Source organism: Lethenteron reissneri, unplaced genomic scaffold, assembly GCF_015708825.2.
Source record: "Lethenteron reissneri isolate LAM-NWPU_2019-01 unplaced genomic scaffold, ASM1570882v1 scaffold_120, whole genome shotgun sequence".
Lineage (NCBI taxonomy): Eukaryota > Metazoa > Chordata > Hyperoartia > Petromyzontiformes > Petromyzontidae > Lethenteron > Lethenteron reissneri.
In genome coordinates this window covers 658,514-680,639 of record NW_026890893.1, presented here as the reverse complement: position 1 = coordinate 680,639, position 22,126 = coordinate 658,514, and the positions used below count along the sequence as shown (strand labels likewise).

At 49.0% G+C, this 22,126-nt stretch overlaps 1 protein-coding gene across 1 annotated transcript in view; it reads left to right on the top strand.

Moving 5' to 3' along the window:
- Positions 1 to 1,051: 1,051 nt before the first annotated feature.
- Positions 1,052 to 22,126, top strand: part of LOC133361683 (guanylate-binding protein 1-like) — an 88,427-nt gene continuing 67,352 nt past the window's right edge. Inside the window, exon 1 of the mRNA XM_061580671.1 lies at positions 1,052 to 1,402. Within this exon, the coding sequence (XP_061436655.1) occupies positions 1,219 to 1,402 (184 nt within the window). The 5' untranslated portion in view covers positions 1,052 to 1,218. The remainder of the gene's footprint in view (positions 1,403 to 22,126) is intronic.

The following is a 22,126-nucleotide window of genomic DNA, read 5'->3' as shown; positions in this document are numbered from 1 at the left end:
CGTAAAACATTGTAACAATCGTTTGGTTCTGGCAGTACACTATTATGATATGAATCCAAGAGAAAATAATTTAATAACCCTGATAACGGTCCATGCCAGACTTATAAAGTTATAGTCAATCTAATGAAAATAACTTGCTTGCAACGTATATTTTTGTAAATGAAAAAAAGATGCGTGGGCATGAATGTAAATGCCAAATTAAAATAATTGTTTGAATTCCCACGTGAATGGGGCAAGATGCTCTTTCAGAATTAAGAACAGTGCTTTTGATTGAGAGCTGTGTTCCAAAGAACTCATAAAAAATACTTTGTGAAAGATCCAACGCAGAGGATCCCTGGGTTTGATCTTCCACAAAGCTCATGGTCTACCCTAAACCATATCCGCACATTCCATAGTAAAAATAATCAGCTGTTACCCTCATGTCGTGCTCGCAGCCACCAGAAGAGTAAAGAATAAAAATCTAACTTAAAACTTTTGTGAATGCAGGAATTCATATTCTTTGGGTCTTTCGGTAAAGTCACGTAAATAGGTTCAAAGAAAATAGAAAAAAAATCTACGATGTTTCGATCGCAACACAAGCGGTCGTCATCACGAAAATGGGGGTAATCACAACCGCTTGTGTTGCGATCGAAACGACGTAGATTTTCTGTTATTTTCTTTGAAACTATCTACGTGACTTAACCGAAGGAACCAAATAATATAAATCAAAATCAAACTCAGCTTGTATCAGAGGCTCACGTGGTGGGCAGCCATCTATGATGTCTCCTTGCCAAACCACATTCGGAGGCGCTAGGAGACACTTGAGGAAGCATGAAGAGCGATCCAGATCCAGAGACACAACCAGGTAAAGCCACAGACAGAGATGACCTCCAAAGCGAACTGCTGCAGGAGGGTGGCGAATTTTTACAGGCTCCCCGATATTGCTATCGTTAAAACCATCTGAACCACATGTGCATTCTACACCCCATAACTAAATGTCAAGACCACACCCATTCACACACATACCTATTGATGTATGCAAATACCTTTTGAGAATGACAAAGCTAAAACTGCTGAGACACAGACATATACACCTGTTGAGAAAAACACAGACACACACATACACACTCGTTGAGAAAGACGCACACAGACACCTGCTCAAAGAGAAAAAGGAGCACACACATATACCTGTTGAGACAGAGACACTCAAACATTCACAGAGATCAAAGCAAAGAAGTCATGACCACGTCGTCTCCGTACCCACGCATGCCGCTTCCGTTCATCATGACAGACGGCACCGGGAGATTCTACATCAACAAGGACACAGCTAAGGTTCTGGGGAGAATCAAAAAGCCCCTGGTGGTGGTGGCGATAGCTGGGAAATACCGAACCGGGAAATCTTTTCTCATGAACCGACTCGCAGGTGAGTGGTTGAGTGAGTGAGTGATTGGGTGATTAAGGTGTATCAGTTTGTGATTGGATGGATCAGTATTTAGTTCCAAGTTGGGTGAGTACATGCTTGAATGGATGTCAGAATCACTAAGTGGTCTCGTGAAGTCGTCTGTTAAATGGTTGGGTGTTCGAGTGAGTATCTGATCAGGAGAGGGAGTGAATGATACACATGGATGTCTGGTCAGATGATTATGCAGTCGTCAAGTGAGCCAAGTGCATGCGAGGATGAGCAATTTCTGAGTATCTCATCAAGTGGCTTAGAGCTAGGGACTCGCAATTTAAAGATTGTGAGTTCAAATTCTTGTTGATGGTTGACTCAGTTAATCAGAAATCTGAGGTTAATTAAATGAGTATCACATTATGGGAAAGTCAACAATCTTAAAATTTTGGGTGAAACGCACCCGGCCATATGAATGTAGAATTTTCACCACTGGTTCAGGGCTCTAAACAGGTGTTGAGCACCATGTCGATACTCATTTGAATAAATGTTGACTCTATCTGGTCTGGTGAGTGTCAGGTCTGGTTAATGTTCGCGTGAGTGTCAGGTTAGTAGAAGCTTTGCATCATATTCAAGACAGTGTTGTTCTTCTTACGAAGCGGGAGTGAAGCATTGGTAAGAAGTTTATACACAAAGCTTTGAACCCAGTAACCTGACTCTAATTCGCGACCATCGCTAACGTCAGTGTCGAGAAGTTTCTAAACTCGTTCTGGACACTCCACTTCGGGGTATGATCATACAACTCCTGTGACCATTCATCCAGCAGTGCAAGCCTTCATCAGCCTCTGATCACATTTCCAAAGGCACAAAACGTCAAACGTGTAGATAAGAACCAACACGTGGGTGCGTTGTTGGGTGAGTGGGTAAGTGGGTGGGCAAGTGGGTGAATGGGTGAGTTGGTAAGGGGGTGGGTGAGTGGGTGGGTGAGTCAGTGGGTGGGTAATTGAATGGGTAAGTGGGTGGGTGAGTGGGTGGGTGAATGAGTGAATGGGTGGGAGAGTGAGTTTGTGGGTGAGTGGGTGGGTGAGTTTGTTTAATTGGTGAGTGGCTTAATAGGCGGGTGACTTAGTGCGTTGATGGATTGGTGAAGTGGCGGGTAGATGAGTTGGTGAGTAAGTGGTTAAGGGGTAAGTGGGTGGGTGAGTGGGCGGGTGAGTTGGTAAGGGGGTGGGTGAGTGGGTGGGTGAGTCAGTGGGTGGGTGAGTGGATTATTTGGTGAGTGGGTGGGTGAATGAATGAGTGGGTGAGTGAGTGGGTAAGTTGGTGGGTGAGTGTGTTGGTGAATGGGTGGGTGAGTGAGTTGGTGGATGAGTGGTTGTTTGGGTAGGTGAGTGGTTTGTTGGGCGATGGGCGAGTGAGTGGGTGGGTGAGAGGGTTGGTGAGTGAGTTGGTGAGCGAGTGTGTGGGTGGTCAATTGGGTTGTTGAGTGCGTCTGTGGTTTGATGGGTGGGTAGGTAGGTAAGAAGTTGGGTAGTTGAGTTGGTGAATTAGTGGGTGGGTGTTGGGATGTGTGGGTGAGGGGATGGGTGGGTGAAACAGTGGGTGAGTGGGTGGGTGAGTGGCTTGGTGGGTGGATGTGTGAGTGGATGGGTTTGTGAGTGGGTGATTTGGTAAGTGTCTGGGTGAGTGGGTGAGTGAGAGTGTGGTTGGGTGCGTGAGTGATTGGGTGGGTGGGTGGATGGATTGGTGAGTGCATTGGTGGTGGAGTGTTAATGTGACCTGCAGTATGGTGTTTAAAACAACAGATTTTGGTGATACGTTGTAAAAAATAATATTTGTTCAGAGTTAAATACATATTTAACATTGAAAACAAAAAAACAAGATTCTCTGGTGCCCGCTTAGCCTGATTAGTAATACAGCCATTCCATGACAGGGCAGATGGCATTGATGTGCCAAACACATTAATGGTTTTACTATGAATAAGTATATTATCATTAAACATTACAGGATGAGCTGTGTTATTGCTACTCTTATATTATATCACTAAATGTAAATATAGATTTGTGAACCGACTCCAGGAGACACTGCCCTTTGATTATTCTTTATTTGCACACTTTACAGACGACAACCCCGACTCGAACAAAAGCCCCGAGCCTCTCCTCTCGACCTATTTTAAATCCTTTATATTAAGTTCACTTGCTTGCTTAGGACCGTGCAAATCTTTCGGTCGTTTTTTAACCCACTTCCCGTGATCCAATCGAGCTGACATTTTGCACACAGACTCGTTGTGCGTGACAATTTATTTTCGTGAAAATTTTTTCCCAAAATGTTACACTTTTTAGGAAAAAATAAATTTTATTTAATTACCAATTGCTTAATGGTGGCAGGCAATCATCTGACCTATAGGTGGCAGCCATCTCAAGCCAGAGGACGAGAGGACTCTAGCCGCCACGCATATATAGGATTTATAGTGAAAAACTTTGTTTTTACGGGTTAATTTTTTCCCCCGTGGCCATCCCTTGAACCTTAGCCACACCCCTTCTCTTGAACACTCTCGATGGCTCTCGATCCCTAATTCGCACCTGTACCCTTCTATCACTTGGTAGACCCCAGATCGTTCTCCTGTTTGTCCCTTAGCCTGTCATTATCCCATGTGGCCCCAAGTTTCTTCCCATGCAAATTCCCTTGTCATTACCCCCTGTGCCCACTATTTCAAAATCAGGTTTTTGTCACCCTAATCTAGATTCTAATCAAGTTAGTTTGGTATAATCATCTCAAACGAATATCGTTTTTCTGAAATTTGCTTTGAGCGAGTTTATCATGAGAACATTGAAATTACTCCAAACAGTGAGACTTGATGTAACTGTGGATGCATAGATGTTGCATTTGTTGTAATGGGAACGCCCTCCAGGTGATTATTACCACCCATCTGTCCAACCAATACATTTTCAGATGTGTTAACAAATGAATAATAATTCCTATTCCATTTGTACGTGCAGAGGAATTGAAATAATGACATATTCGTTATTGAATTTGTAGAATTTGGCGCCCCACTTAACTTGGGACCATCTAGTTAGCCTGTACGGAGGGCTGTCCCTGCCTTCACTGATGTTGTTAGACATTGTGAAACAACAGAGAGTGGGGAGGAAGTTTAAACATAATTTTTCATAAAACCAGTCCTATTAGTAGACTTATAATAATTTCATATTATAAAGGGTAAACAATTAATATATATTGTACCCTTTACCCTATATTTGTTTACGTGGAGGGAGGAATATATGAATGAGGTAGATTTGTCTGCTAACTTCACGTGTTTATTATATTCCTCACAACGGCACTAATTATTCCTTTGCGTTGTGTATTTTGTATTGTTGCATCAAACAAATTTCCCAGAAGATTGTGCACAGTGACCTTCATGCAGTATGTTTTAATGATATTCCTAACGAGACCCCCCTGGAAAATTTTGGCCAAACACTTCCCTGCTGTTAACAGGAGAGAGATTCTGCAATGGATATTGCAATCACTCCTGTCACCTTTTCAATTGTATTTAGCAACAATAAGGAAATCCATAAGTAGTATCCTGTTCAAGCCTTTCCACAATTTATGACCTTCTCCGTTGCTGGAGTGGCATCAAGATGGTGATTTTCTTTTTCAAAAGCTCAGAGAAATGCTCTTTGCAATGGTCAAGAATTGTATTGATCTGTGTGGAAACAAAAACTTGACACATCTGCATGCCTAAGAAAAGCTGATCCATTCATTGAGGGACCAAATATTCATTTCATGGCCTCACACAAACCCTTCTGATCCTTAAAATCGCCCAAGACCTGAATCTCTGTTTCCTTATCGTCCAAGCAATGATTCTAGAATTATCACAATTATTTGTGTGGGACAACCCAGGATTTATGGAAGGCCAACGTCTTTGCCTGTGACCCCCTTTCCTGCATGAGTGCATTGGGTGCAGCCATCTTCTCCTTGAGAAATCTGCCAATGGTGGTGTTCTTCTGGTCAAAACCTGTCGTGGTGTTTGCACTTTGTGGTGCTAGGCACCTTCACAAACACCTCCTGTGCTATGTATTTGAAGAACTTCCAACGATCCTCCAAATCTAAAAATGAACGCTGTGCAGCGACCTCCACCAGTGCTGCTGCCATGGCTTCCTGGAACTGGATAATTGTTGCATCAGAATCCAAATGGAAAATGTTGACTTTCATTTTGGTAGTTTGACACAGACCTCTTGAACTTCAGGCGGATGTAAAGGGACCTCCTAGTATTCCACATAACATGCTCTGTATCCAACACAGCTCCATGCATCACCCTGGTTACAAAGATATCCCGAACGTCTCTTTGTTTAGTGATCATCTAGTCAATCGGATGCCAGTGTTTACATTGTGGATGCATCCAAATCGTTTTAAGTCTTGTCTGGGAGGCACCGTTTTCTCTGTGCCCGCGGGTTTCGTCACCGGGACCCCAGCTCTCGGGGCTGCTGGAGGGACTTCTTGGTCGTCTTCCTTCTTCTTCTCTGAAGATGCTATAGGTGGGTTCTTACTTTTTCCTTTCTTCTGCATTTTACAAACCACTTCTGACATCACTGTAATGTAGCTCTCCGAGACACCGTCTTGTTCTTTGATGTATATTTATTGTGAATAAAGTCTGCCAACTCACTGATAACTTCACGAGTAACCGCGAGTGACTGTGTGCACTTGAATAATTTAGATAACTTTATTCTGAGACAACATAGCTCTGGCCCTTCAAGACTACAAGGTGCCCACTCCAGTAAGATGAAGACGAACCCGTTCCAAGTTGATGACGGCGACGGCGATTCCCCACAACAACAGCTCTTATCTCCCTCACGAACTGGCCTTGCCCCTATTCCCGAACTCTCGCTCACCGCACTTGGCCCTGTCTGTCTCTGCACTTATTACAATTTACGACCGTTGGGTCCCGTGCTTCCCCTCACGCGACCCTGTCAACGCTTGTCCCATCAATCATTCTTAGCAACCACTTAAGTCCCACATTACCCTAACATGACCCTGTCTGTTCCCGTTACATTAATTAGTAACCATGGTCCCGGGGAGCCGTACTGTTCCTACATTACCCTGCACTGTCCTTGCACCGGTATATGTCACCGCCACTTAGTGGCGAATTCTAACTATTGTTGTATGTCTGTGTTGCTACGCGTGTGTATCGTTGTATGTGTGTATTTATGTGTATGTGTGCCTTTTCGTATACCTACGTGTATATTTGGTGTGTAACGACCAGCCTTTGGCATCTGGCAATATTGTTTCAATAAATCTTCCAGTGGGTAGTGACAACTTCAGTGGACACTCTTATATTAAACTCTGAGGCGTACTGTTCGAAAAACTAGAGACTAATAACTGCAGTGAAGTGCCAGCTCAGATCTTCAAAGACCAAAAACGAGGCAATTCAGAGAGATATTTGACGTGTCCACAGTCATATGGTACAATATCATCTATAGAGAGCACGGATATATAGGAGTGATTATCCAGTTTGGAAAACCCCGTTTCAGGAGACATCCTCTAAAATACAATGGTTGTTTTAGTTGAATAAAATTCAAACTTATATTCTGGAAGGGGAAGATGCCTTTAAAAGCCAAGACGCAGTCCCACGAAGGGTGTGCTACCAGGGAGAATGGATGGCCATGACTGGGACTCCATCTTGGCTGAGGGAAATGGCTGTGTGGCTTAATCTAGCTGGAATAATTTATCTCTGAGTTTGAATTGTTGCTCTGGAAGACTACTTGGACCCCAACCAAGGGACTGAGGGAAACCAGGTCGGATGGACTGGGACCACTTGGAACCTAAACAAAGCACTTAGGCTGCCGAATTTGAGATCTGGAGACCTTAGAGCTGACAGTATTATGACTTTGAGCTTGTCTGAAAGAGACTGGAAAACCATGTGCGACTGAGACTGCCACCTCCTCCCGTGCATTGGGTGCCATCCCAGCTTGTCGGGTGGTGTTGGATTTGTGATCACATCACAACCTCATTAGAATAATGTATTCACAGTAATTTAAACTAACACAGCATTATTATAACATTACCATTAATATAACGAATTAACTATGACTAACCTGTATTACTACGTGAATATATACCATCATATTAACATCTAACACAATTTATGATAGTCTAACATACTATTCTACATTTATTCGAATACATTACACTTAATGTATGTTGAAATTCTTTCACACTGTATGTAGCCAACCATGCTAATTGGAGGTATTGCCTGCCACGTCTTGGTACCTGGTGGGCACATAATGATCACATGACTCCACACGTATTTAAAGCCCAGATTGGTGAAGCAGGTTGTAACTACATCATACCCAATTATATACGCTATTGATTTTCAACACACCGGTGTCCTGAAGCAATATAAATTGACACATTGTTAACATGACAAATTCAATAATCGACTGTGTGTATGTATGTTGAACTTTATAAACATCGTACGTAGCCAACTGTGCTAATCGCCAGTACGCTAAGTGGAGGAAAGTTTACGACACGCATTTCACTTGTGCAATCTGACCACACAAAAAAGAAATAATGAATCAGAATATAGGGGGCATCTCTAGGCACTTTCCCTCATTCCACCTTAGACGAGATATATGTTTTACATATGGCTTAAAATCCTTACCTTTGGTGCATTCAGAGACAGCATTTGAAGTTGCTGAATGTCCCTTGTTGTAGCGGGAAGTAGCTGATGATGCCTTGATAATTTCTGTTGAGAACTCCTTAGGTTTAGGTTTTTTTCGGCAGAGTTAAAACCTATTGGTCATTGAATGCTCATATTCTTTGGGTCTTTCGGTAAGGCCACGTAGATATAAAATAATAAAAGAATAAAAATAATGATAACAATATGCCGACGTTTTAATCGCAACACAAGCGGTCGTCATCAGGAAGATGGGGGGTTAGCTTCTAAAGACAACTGCTTATAAAGCTTTGAAATGGGCGTAGAACAATTGTCAGCAGCCAATGCCAATGCAAGTTGTGGGCAGCGACCGTGGCGGTGGTGGGCTTTCCATCTATGAGAGGGCTGCCAGGCAAAATTAGCATGTCAATGCAAGATTGCCGACACTTCTACACGGCGAGTGCGCCAAGGTGGTTATGTTAATGTTAATGTGTCTGCTTCACAGTGGACATTAAATATATTATTACGTCATTCAAAAGAGTAGGCCTTAGTGTGCTCGTGTCATGGTCCAAATTTGAGTCCTAAATTGCTCAGTTGAGATTGCACATGGCAACATAACCCTCTTTAGAAAGAAAAACAATAAGAAAAGATTGCAGACTATTTCCTTCGATCGAAGGTGTCGATCGAGGGCTTTTATTGAGGCATTTGATTGAGGGTTTTGATTAAAGGCGCTATCCCATCACGGGACACCAACATGTTGCATGTTTAGTGGCATAGCATTGTAATGTAGCAGCTGCTGGCAGGGAAGGGGATCTGCAGCTTTCAGCATCCCTGATGTCAGCAGGCCAGGTTATACTCCAGAGGAGGATCTAGGGGAAAGGTCACAGAAGGCGCACACCAAGAACCCGCTAGTAGGTTCCAGAAAGGGGGCGTGGCCGGGGGCGGAGCAAGGCCATACTGAAAGTATAAGAAGGGCCCCTGTAGGGGACTTCATGGCTGTCATATGGAGTGGGATCCCCTTCGTGCTGCTGAAGTCTTCACCATTCTTCTCCTTATTCTTCTCGTCACCTTCACCATCCTCCTCGTCGTCGTCTCCGTCTTCACCATCTGGGGGCGTCACCAGTCAGGCAGTCCACCAACTGTCCTGACTGAGTAACGTCGCTGATCATAGGCTGACTTATTATAAAAGTGTTAACCCCGATGGTGCTTGTTAATAAAGAAGTGCCTCCAACTCTTAGTGTCTCCGAGTTAGTCACTCCACATGTATAACAGCAACAGAAACAACAACAGCAACAATAACAGTAAGAACAAAAGCAGCAAGTGCAACAATAACAGCAACAACAATAGCAACAACAGCAGCAATAATACCTTACGATGACGATGTTGCAACGTCTGCTTCTCTTGTGGGACTCCAGCTGAGCAAGCCCATACCCAAAACTTATCTTGGCCTGAATCGGCAAATCAATTCTACCTCATCCAAACGTCACTTATACTTTGGCGGGACTCACCAGGAGACTCTGCCCAGCATCCAACGTGCAGAAGGGAGTACCAATTGGTTCCGCGCTCACTGTGCTATTATCTGCCGACCCCTACCCGACCATGTTTGTTGCTTGTTGCAATGCCTCGCAAAAGGTTGTGCTGTGGAATCGAAATGTTGGCTGTTACTAAAACCGGGGTATATGATGGCTCACCGGACGTAATAAAAAATGAGGCTGCACCTAACGGATATGCTATTATACATCCGCAATGTCGCAAAAAGCCTAGCACCAGCAGCCAATTTGGTGGTAGGATTGCACAGAATCATTATGGAGACATCTGCGTGAAATTCCTGAGCAACTTATTCGCAATCACTTTATTCTAGCTGCTGCTGCTTGTGAAAATAACGAACAGCATGCAGAAGCTTACAATCGCTTTTAACGATTGATCATCTTCACCGCTGTTGTAAGTTTTCTGGTCTGCTCGACTGCCGGTTAGTTGGCTCTCGCTTCATCATCTGTGGTGAACTAAACTGTCCTAAGCCACTGATTCTTGTGGTAAAATGAACAGTGATCTCACCGACATAATCGACAGTCATAGTTTAAGCCAGCACGTCAGTGGTGCAACATATTGCTCGGGAAATATCCTGGATCACATCTTCACATCTATTGATGATGTAATTGTGAGCCAAAGTTGTTATTTTTGGAAGAAAACTGATTTTGAGACTGTCCGACTCGCATACAGAGCATCTTGCAGATCTGCCCAGTGACTCATATTTGGGTCACTGGGCAGATCAATGAATTGGCTCGTGCCTCACGTGCTCTGTGGCACATCATGAAGGGTCTGCTGCACTCCAATAATCTATCAACTAAGTAACCAAATATATGCACATTACTTGCGATTTTCTTCGCCAATAAATAGTGACGATCAAAACGGCAGTTTCTAATTTGGAAGCAAACATTCTCCTGGTCTTCCATCTTGCTTTCATCAACCAGGAGCTTATGCAAAATTCGACACCTTGTCACCAATGTCGGTGGCAGAGGTGTCGATGTTCATTGCATGGCTGCGAAATACGAATATCGCCGCTCAACTGCATCCAAACATAAATTCTCAAATCATGCCCGGATATGCCTGCACCGCTGATGGCAAATCTTCTTTTCAGTGAAGTCTGCTTCTCAGACCAGTTAAAAATGGCACAGGTGTAGTAGCGTTCACGACTCTTGGACGCCGGAGTTTGGAGGCACACGGGTTTATTTAACACAGCACGTTCGTGGCATACAACACTAGAGGGGGTATCGGCCCCCTCACCCGACTAGCTGAGGATACAGGTCCTAGCTACTCCTAGCCTGCCTCCTAGTCCTCCACTAACGGGCTAGGGGAGGCTATCTGGCCCGACACTGGTAAGTCGGGCCCGGTACCCGGAGTCCCAGACCAGCTCTTACAAGAGCACCGGCTCTGGCTCTTGGGACCACGCCGCTGGCTCGGTCCTGTTCGGCCCTGATAAGGACGGCGAACCAGGGGAGTCCAGGGCTCTATCTAAGACGTCTTCAGTCTTCACTGGTTAGCTTAACATTCCTCCCTTAGCCCTCCGACACATCCCCTTTTATACCCAACCCCCTCGCTGAGGGGTGGGGCCCCGGGTGATCATAACTCCCAGTCAGCCCCCCAGGGTGCCTGACGCGGACGTCGTAGACAGCACCTCCCCGTGCACTTACGTAGCCCCATCCACTGTGTTTGTTTGCCATAAGCTCCCATGCAAGAACAACAACAAGGACAACAAGAACAACAACAGCAAGAAGAGAAAATAACCCGACGCACCCCCCCCGAATAAATACGAATTCCGTAAAAGCAGCCTATATACAATTTGCAGGGAACCCACCACACACACAACACATAGTGAACACATTATATGTACATCCAATGAGCAGGGAACACACCACTCACACAACACACAATGAACACAATATATGTACATATCTTCCGGCCTCACAACAGTCTGCGTATTTTTGCGCGCGTCCTTGCAGCGGGCCCATCACACGGGGTAACCCCGGGTGGCGGACCGTCGGGTGGTAACTGTCCGTCTCGGAGAGAGTCCTCATCCGATGCCGCGTGACCCTTGGCATCCCCAGGAGGGGTGATCGGGCACGAGCCCGTCACTCTTGATGCACCTGGAGGTGGCACAGCCGGCAAGACATTAGGCGAGCACAACGGAGACGGACCCAGTGAGTCGGTCGACCCCCCACATGTTTGGCCACGCGTGTGTGAAGTGGGAATGTGTACCGCAACGAAGGATTTTAATCTGGAGGGGTGCACAAACCACCGCCGCTTCCCCCATTTGATGCGCACGCACTGCGGTCGCAAAACCTCGACCACCTCCACAGGGCCCCGCTACGGCCGCACCAGTTTAGAGGAGGTTGCAAGTGGCACCTGAGGACAGTGCAGCCATGCCTTGTCCCCCGGCTTCCACTGCAGCACGTGCGCCCGACCCAGTCTGAGCCTCTCATTCGCTTTCTGATGGAGGGCAGAATTTTGCATGGCAGCATCCCGTGCCTCTGTTAATTTTGCCAGATTAAATTTAACATGGTCAGCCAATTTTGTTTTACCCTGCAGCGCGGGGATCTGCAGCTGGGCCCGAACAGGCGGGTCAGGTTCGCGGCCGTACATGAGGAAGAAGGGGGAAAATCCCGTAGCTGCATGGGGGGCCATTCGGTATGCTGCCAAGACCCCTTGAATTTGCAGGTCCCAATCGGTCTGTGAGTCCGAAACCTGCTGTGACAACATCGACGTGATAGTTCGATGCAGACGCTCGACCATCCTGTCAGTTTGCGGGTGATACGGGGAGGTACGAATTTTCTTCGTGCCCAGGAGCTCACAGACTTGTTGGAGTAGTTTGCCGGAAAAATGTTTGCCCTGGTCGGTCAGCAGCTGCTCCGGAGCACCCTTGTCCAGGACGTATCCCTGGACAAAGGCCTCCACAATGGCTGCTGCCGACTGGTTGGCAAGGGGCCAGGCCATAGGCCAGCGCGTAAAATACTCCACACCGCTCAACAAATATCTATTGCCCCTGGGGGTGGCAGGGAATGGGCCCAAAATATCCAGCGCGACAAGCTCGTTTACTCTGGACACTTTGATCGATTGCAAAGGTGGGTTAGACTCCCGTGCTGGCGGTTTCCGTTGCGCACACCGAGGGCATGACCCCAACAAATCGCCGACATCCCTCGTCATGCCTGGCCAAAAAAAATCAAGTTGGAGCAAGGCGAGGGTCTTTTGGGTCCCCAGGTGGAGGAGGCGCTCATGAGCGGCCCACACCACCTTGCCCCGCAACCCAGAAGGGACCACCAGCCGGTGTCGATGGGATCTCCCGTCCCAATGCATTAGCAGGCCTTGGACCATTTCCCATGAGTCGGCATCACCCCTCCCCCGCCCAGCACCGCCGACGCGACGACGCAACGCGAGGAGGGAGGTATCCTTCATCTGGAGGCGCCTCCATTCAGTGATGGGCAACCCCAACAGGGAATCTCTTCCCTGTTGTGCTATCGAATTTGTAAGCAATGTTGCGTCGTCGGCGGCCGCCAAGACCGGAACAGATATGTCCCCCGGAGGCCTGCAACGTCCCGACCCCAGGAGGCATGCACATTCGGAGGTGGTTGGCATGTGCGACAGGGCGTCCGCGTTGGTATGGCGAACGCCCTTACGGTAGGTGGTTTCAAAATCAAAGTCCTGGAGAATCTCCAACCATCGAGACAATTGTCCCGATAGTTGTTGAACTTGCAGGGCGTACTGTAGTGCCGCATGATCTGTGCGGACGGTGAAATGCCGACCGTACAGATATGGGCGATACTGTTGGATGAAGTAGACAATTGCCAACAGTTCCCGACAGGTGACACAATATCTTTGCTCCGCTGGAGACAACACCCGACTACCGTACGCGACCACCCGTTCCACGCCGTCAACCACCTGGGAAAGCACGCCCCAAATACCCGTATTGCTCGCATCGGTGTCGAGCAAAAAAGGTTTTGAAAAATCGGGGTAAACCAAGGGAGGAGCTTTAACCAGAGCGTCCCGAAGGGAGCGGAAAGCAGCCTCCTCCTCCTGTCCCCAATGGAACCGAACCCCTTTGGACGTCAAAGCGTGTAGGGGTTTCGCAATCGTCGCAAAATCCGCGACAAACCGTCGGTAATATGACGCAAATCCAATGAAACTCCTGACCTCTCCCACCGAGGTGGGAGTCGGCCAGGAGCTGACGCACTGCGTTTTGGCGGGATCGGTAGCAATACCTGAGCGTCCGACGATGTGTCCCAAATAACGCACAGATTCTCGTAACAGATGACATTTTTGGGGTTTAAATTTCAAATTAGCAGCCCGCATTTTGAGAAAAACCACCCGCAACCTCTGGAGATGTTCGTCAAATGTTTTACTAAAGACGATAACGTCATCCAAATAAATCAAGCACGAGTCTCATTGCAATCCAGCCAAAACCAATTCCATCAATCGCTGCAAAGTTGCCGGCGCTGAGTGGAGTCCCATCGGCTACCGGTTGAATTGGAACAGGCCGTGCGGTGTACGGAATGCAGTTTTAGGCTTTGAATCATCGTCCAGAGGAAGCTGCCAGAATCCCGAAAGTAAATCCAACGTGGAGAAGAATCGCGCTCCCGCCAAGGCGTCCAGCGATTCGTCCATCCGTGGGAGCGGGTATGCGTCGGCAACCGAAATTTTGTTAAGGCGACGAAAATCGACGAAAAACCGCAACGAACCGTCCTGTTTCTTAACTAGAACGATCGGCACTCCCCAAGGGCTGGTGGAAGGAGAAATGATGTCGGCGGCTAACATGTCATCCACAGCCGATTTGACATGGTCCTTTTCGGTGGGACTTAACCGAAAAGGATTCTGGCGTATTGGCGCGCTGTCACCTGTATCAATATGGTGACGCAGCAGATGAGTGCAGCCCAAATCGTATTTGTTCCGACTGAAAACGTCGGAAAATTCACGCAGTAGTGTTTTAAGTTGTTGACGCTCTAAATTTGACAGGTCCGTCGATCCCGCACAAAGCGCCTCGAGCCACCCTTCATCGCTGTCCGAATGTGGTCGCGGCGCAGGGACAGCGCTTGCGTGGTTCGCGACGGGTTCCTCACAGGGCACCGGCGTTGCGTGAGCAAGCACGGTCCCCTGTGGGACCACCACCGTCTGCGACCCCACATTGAGGACCGCGATGAAGGGATCCCCGTCCCCTCTAACGATGGTCTGTGCCGGAACTAAATGAGGTCCGCTAACCCCGGCCCTAGACGGCCCCAGCAGAACCCCCTGGGCCCCAATGCCCTTAGTGAAGGGCCGCCGAAGTTTTAGAGGTATCAACATTTGTGCCCCCGGCGGTACGCGCACCGTTCTATCTACGAACGCCGGCACCATCGCGAACGCCGTCCGACTCGCAACGGGGGACGACAGAAACGCCATGCGTCGGCCCGACGGGAGCTCAATGCAGCCCTGGTCGATTAATATCCTAATCGGCATTTTGGCCAGGAAGTCCGTCCCCAGCAGGCACGGAACCGCCAGCGAGGAGGAGACAAAAATCGGCCCAGACAATTTAATATCACCGATACAAAATTTGCGCTCGAATTTGTCCAATGATGCCAAGTGAGCCCCCGTTAGCAGCATAGAATGGCACGTTAACGGGCATCAAAGGACGGCTCTGGACAGGGAGAATATTGTAAATTAATTCCGAAATGATGGTCGCCGATGCTCCCGTATCGACCAGGATGCGTACCTCAACCCCGTCAATGTGCCCCACAATGGCTGACGACCCCGACGATACAGCTACAACGCGATGGGCCAACACGGACCACTGGCTAGGTTCGATATGAGTCCCCACAGTGGTGCGTGTTGGTGCGATGGTGTGCAAAGTCGGCCCCCCGTTCGCTACGGTGTGCGAGTGTGTGACGGGTGTGTGCGTGGCCCAAACATGAGGGGTGCCGCGACTCGCCGGGTTATGATGATGGAGCTTGGGAAGAGGGCCGGCGTTCCGTCGAGGTGTCGTCCCGCGCTGCCGAGGAGAGCGGCACCCCGAGGCGACATGGCCCCGGATGCCGCAGTTGTAACAGCGCGGGAGCGCTGGCGATGACGATGGATGGTCGAGGTGGCTCGATCCGTCCCGGTCCGCCCGTGCTCCCGCTCCCTGCTGCCGTTGACGGTCGATGGCGCAGATCTCTTCCGCCGGGAGGGTGACTGCAGCCACGGCACGCCCGCTCGCCGCCTTGCTGGCCTTCCGTCGTTGCGAGAGCAGGTTTGCGTGGAGGAGTCGTGCAGCTTGGAGGGAACACATTTCTGCGTCGTCCTGTGCCACGATGACGATATCCAAGTCGTCTGCCAGCAGGAGTATCTTCTCCGTAACCATAGCGTCGATGCCTTCGTTGTCCATCCGTGGGAAGGCCGCCTTTGCCAGTGCCAGGAGACTTGTGCGGAATGCCAAGGGCGACTCCTTTGCCCCCCGCTGGCGATCGTAAAAGAGTTGCCTGCAGTCGGACGGTGGCCCGTAGACTGCAGCCAGCAGGTGCAGTGCCGTCTGCAGCGTGGAGCGCTTCTCCTTTGGCGCCGATGTTAGGGTGGCGAGAGCGTCGCCGTCGAGGAGTGCCGGCAGTGCGCGGAGAGCCTCATCATCTGTCCACCGCGCCATTTCCTGGTGAGCGAGGAAGCGCCGCTGGAAGCCGCCCCAGTCGCCGTCCTCGCCCACAAACTCTTTGAGTGGAGGTAGCCGCTGATGTAACGCAGCGGCCATCGTGGAAGGTCGCTCTCCCTCGTCCTCCTCACCCGGCTCTGCTTCGGCGCGAACGACCGATGGCATCGCCGGTCGCACCCGTGGTGACGCTCCGTCCGTTGGAGATGACGCGGCAGCTACTGTACGGCCGCCGTTGGACGCGAGGCTCAGGCCGGCCATGCCCTCAGCAGCAGCTGCGGCGATGGCGGGAATTTCAAAGTGGTGCTCCGTCGAAATGGCGGGAAGGCGCTGTGGTCGTCGGCTGTCGTCACCCCGTGGCGGTCCAGCAGCCCCCAGCCGTGTGATGTGGTCCAGCATGGTGGCAGCGGCGTACAGCAGCTCCGCCAGCTTCGCGTGCGCCTGCCTCAGCCCCTCTGTCGACGGCTCCCCATCCTCCTGCTGCTGTGGTGTGGATGCATCCGGCCCCGGCTGCTCGATGCCATCTTCAGCCGTCTCGGGCTCCCCGACTGCAGCGGTGTCCTCTGCCTCTGGTACTCTGACTCGAGTCGTCCGGCGCGTGTCCATGTTCGTAGTTGTTTCACTTCCGACACCATATGTAGTAGCGTTCACGACTCTTGGACGCCGGAGTTTGGAGGCACACGGGTTTATTTAACACAGCGCGTTCGTGGCATACAACACTAGAGGGGGTATCGCCCCCCTCACCCGACTAGCTGAGGATACACGTCCTAGCTACTCCTAGCCTGCCTCCTAGTCCTCCACTAACGGGCTAGGGGAGGCTATCTGGCCCGACACTGGTAAGTCGGGCCCGGTACCCGGAGTCCCAGACCAGCTCTTACAAGAGCACTGGCTCTGGCTCTCGGGACCACGCCCCTGGCTCGGTCCTGTTCGGCCCTGATAAGGACGGCGAACCAGGGGAGTCCAGGGCTCTATCTAAGACGTCTTCAGTCTTCACTGTTTAGCTTAACATTCCTCCCTTAGCCCTCCGACACTTCCCCTTTTATACCCAACCCCCTCGCTGAGGGGTGGGGCCCCGGGGGATCATAACTCCCAGTCAGCCCCCCAGGGTGCCTGACGCGGACGTCGTAGAGAGCACCTCCCCGTGCACTCACGTAGCCCCGCCCACTGTGTTTGTTTGCCATAAGCTCCCATGCATAACGGGCTCTCTCTAACACCCCTACACAGGTAACACCGCTGCTGAAAAAAGTTGGATTCAGCCATTGTGACCCAAACAATTATCGCAAAATCTCAAACCTGAGTATGATTTGAAAGGTCGTAGAATGCCTGTGTCTAAAGTGGTTACTTCCCCATGTCGCTGCGATTGGCAGATTCAACCAATTACAGTCGGCGTTGGGTGGCCTCGATCTCTCAACCACCTTTGACACCATTTACCGTAAGATACTCATCGGGCAGCTTAGGTTAAGATGCACTTCTGCAGCTAACTGGAATGCTTTTTCTTCCAATATTAGGAAGTCACTGGAACTATGCACTTTTAAATTTAGATTGAAAACTAATTTCTTTATAGTTTATTTTTGTGTATAGTTTTTTGTCCTTCCCTCTACCTCTGACCAGCACGGTTGGCTATGTATGGTACGAAAGAAGGTCAGCATACATACATACCTGATAACAGTAAGTTATAAAAATGATATACTTCATGGGAGAGTGGTTTACTTGACATTTAGTTTTTATGGTGGCTGTGCATCATATACGGCAGTGAGATGTTAACTACCTCGCATGGTATACAGGAGGTTGTGGGTTCGATCCCGACCCTGACGACTGTACATTTGTAGTTTTGCACGTTCTTCCTTTGGTTACATGGATTTTTCTCCGAGTCCTCCGGTTTTTCCCTCCACATTTAGAAACATCTATTTAGAGTATTTGGCTGTGAGAAATTTCCACGTGATAAGCCACTTAGTTCAGCAATCATTTGTTACCAGGTCGATTATGAAGCATAGCTAGAAATCTTAGTGGGCTTTACCTGGTTAAATGAAAACACATGTATACAGGCTGTGCAGGAAAGTGATATTAGCGAACACCTATGAAGGCTGGCATAGCACACCATGGGGTGGGTGGCCAGCACCACATCTGGCCGCCTTTGTCTACCCGGTGGTGATATTTCCACATCACACCCGATACTCATTTGAGGCTGAGTCGACCTATGGGAAGCCCAAGACCGTTTCAGATAACCGTTATCACTGATGTGGGAAGCGAACCCGGGTCGCCGTGTTCGTAGAGCAGTGTGCAATACGCTACACCACCACTCCCCACATATACGTACGAACAGTTCTGGACTTACGCACGGATTGCGTTCCTCAGACTCATTTATAAGTCGAGTTGTTCATACCTCGGGACTCGATATTTAATTTACGTGCTGTACAAACTGCATGTAAAATATTGTATGATAGGGTTCAGCAAAACAAGTGAAGCATTATATTCATAAATAAGAAATATTGTACATTTATATGCAATACTGTAATAAGTACTGTATCGTAAAGGAAACATTAAATGAAGTAACATGAAAAGAAAAAAGCTATAACTTCACTTACATTGAGTCCTGATGCTGGCTTTCTTGTTGGAAGAGGCGTAATGAGTCCCCACAATTGCACACAGAAAAACGACAAAGAACCCCCTATACCCTTAACAGACTGTTGGGGCACGTGGTATTTCGAGCACCGATGAAGGCCGGGATGTTACATGAGGGGGTGGGTGGCTAGCACCTTGCCCGGCCGTGTTTGTCTTCCTGTTGCACGTCGCACTCCCCACACAAAAAGACAAAGACTCCATTGAACGAAAAAATTTCCGTGGTTCAGTTCACAAGTACGAGCGAACGTTCATTTATAACTCGGCAATGGAGGTGTGTTGGGGGAAAATATACATTCGTGAAAATCTCTCCCTACCCATGGGGGTCAACGTTGCCATGTTCTGACTTATAAGAGTATGATAGTATGGTAATTGGAATACAGAAATCCCTCACCATCTTCATGTTTCACATTCATTGTATTTCAAATCACCCACATCTATATGTAGTGTAGGACTCCGGAGACAATAATTGTAGAGGCACCTTCTTTATTAATACACACGATCTAGTCTGTACACTCGACACTTGCTACCCTTAGCACAACACTAGCCATCTAGGATCGATGGCGCTAAATGACTAGACAGCTGGCTGACTATCTAGCAGTGGCGACGTTGAGCAATGACAAAGACGGCAGCAATGACGGTGACGAAGACGACAGCAATGACGAGACGATCCGACTCCTATGAACAGCCTCAAGCTACGGCTCTTGGCTCCTTTTATCCTACCAGCATGGCCCAGCCCCGCCCTGGCCACGCAGATTCCAGGTGCTTCTGGATGGACCCCCTCTATGACCCTTTCCCCAGTTCTTCCACTCTGCCGACACACCCCTGTATACTGTCGCTCACTTGCGTGTATACTGTTCATACACCGCAGTTGCCACTTCTGGTCACCAGCCAGCGCTATTACACTACATCACCCCACACCCCCCCTCCGCCCTTCTTAAAAACATAGCCATCTCAGCTAACATTTAGCAATGAACCAGGTGATTAGGGCAGGGTAATACTCCGCAGAATCGACAGCAACGTAAGTAGGGCAGAACAACAACCTGCAGCAACTGACAACGTAAAGATAACAAGGAGATTAGTGCAGAGCAACTCCGCAGAATTAACAACAACGCGGTAAATTAAACACTCCGTGAGAGTGAGGGAATAGAAAAAAACGACTGGTCGACTGTTGAACACAATGCTGATGCACACGCGAATAGACATTGGCAACAGCTGACTGCAAACAGCATATGGTGCAGGGAAAACCGTTGGGCGACAACCAACAACATTTTATGACTCCCCAATGCACATCCTCCCTTCAACCAACCACGGCATTAGAACACACAATATGGGGGGCACACTCATCAGAACGTAAAGTACTTGGACCGGGTCCTGGACGCCGGCCGCCCACCTTGGGCGGGGTCTTGTATTTCTTGGGGCTCCTGGGACTTGCACAAGCGGCCTAAAGGGCACAGCCCCTCCCTGGACTCAACAGAAGAGTTCGACTGGGCTCCAGCCTTTAGTCCTTCGCACGAGGCAGCTTCGCGAGAATTTACGGGCTTCAGAGGCTCGGATCCTGCGGGCGGCACAAAGCTATTTTTCTGAAGCACAGCTTCTGGGGTCGGCTGCCCCGGCTTGTCAGAAACATCAGACACCATCCGTACGGGAATTGGGGATGAGTTGTCTAACTGAGACTGAACACAGGGCTTCAGGCGCAACGGTTGAATGAACCAACGGCAATGCCCTGCCTGTATCCGCACACACTGCGGTCGTCGAACCTCCACCACCTCAGCGGGGCCCCGCCATGGCTGATGTAATTTGTGGGATGTACCCGACGGCACCTTAGGGCAGTGCAACCAAGCCTTGTCCCCAGCCTTTCATGGGAGGACATACTCCCACTGCCCCGCGCTTATTTCGTTAGCAGCCTGCTTTTGGTGGAATTTTTCCTGACTGCTTCTGCCGCCTCAGACAATCATGCAAGCGTAATCTGCATGGTCACAGGCATGGCAACCTTCCTTTTCCCTGAAGCCATGCTCAACTGAGCTTCCAAGAGGGGTTCGTTCACTCGCCCATACATAAGATAGAACCGGGAAAATCCAGTCGAGGTGTGTGGGGCAATCCTGTATGCCACTAGGACCCACAGGATGTGCAAATCCCAGTCTGTCTGCGCCTCATTAACTGCCTGACAGAGCATCGATGTTAGGGTTCTGTGCAGGCATTCTACCATATCGTCCGTTTGAGGATGATATGGTGATGTTCTAATATTTTTGGTGCCCAAAGCATCGCATATCTCCCGCAGCAGTTTCGACGAGAAAGTCCGCCCCTGATCCGTGAGAAGCTGCTCAGGTGCTCTCTTGTCCATCACATAGCTAAGTATCGGCAATGGCTGCTGCAAAATGGTCTGGTAGTGCCAAGCCATTGACCACCAGAAAAAAATATTCCACACAAACCAGGAGGAATTTGTTTCCCTTTTGGGTAGCCAGAAACGGCCCCAGAATGTCAAGCGCAACCAGCTCATTAATTCGGAACACCGTGATGGATTGCAATGGAGGCTGAGCCCTTCTTAATGGTGGTTTCCGGCATGCACAATCAATTACTTAAATTACGAAAATCGAAGCAAAACTGCAGTCTCCCGTTCCGTTTTTTAACCATCACAATGGGGGTGCCCGAAGGGCTGGTAAAGGGGAAAATAATGTCAGCGGCCAACATTTCCTCAACCGCCTGCTGAACATGTTATTTCTCCCTCAGGCTCAGCCTGTACGAGTTTTTTTTCTAATGGGAGCTGCATCACCGTATCAATGCGGTGTTGCAGCAATGAGGTGCGGCCAAAATAAAATTTCCCTTGGCTAAAATATCAGTAAACTCCCGCAACAAAGCACGCAACTTGTCCCTTTGATCTTGAGACAGGTGTGGATTCTCGGTGCACAATTTATCAGCCCATGTCTCGTTTGACTCGCCTCTCTGTTATACTGCGCCCACGACCTCTGTTGCAGCTGTGTCAACATCCTCGCAACACGCATCTGTTGCGTGAGCTAATACCGTACCCGCCTGGAAAACTGCTGTAACCAATCCAACATTTAACACCTGCAGGAACGGCTCCTGGTCCGTCCTAACGATCGTCTGAGCACCCACCAGCGTGAGGCCCAAAGTCGCCATGTTGGAAGCGGTTAAAGGACTCCCGCCTCGGAATTCGCCAACTGCAGACGTTTTCGGTAGCGCAGCAGAACCAACATTTGCGCACCTGGTGGAATCTTAACTGATTCCTTCACCAACCGCTGTCCTGGCAGCATTTTTACACAACCCTGGTTGATCATGATTTTCAGGGACGTCCTTCCCAAAAAGTCGGTCCCCAGGAGGCAAGGCA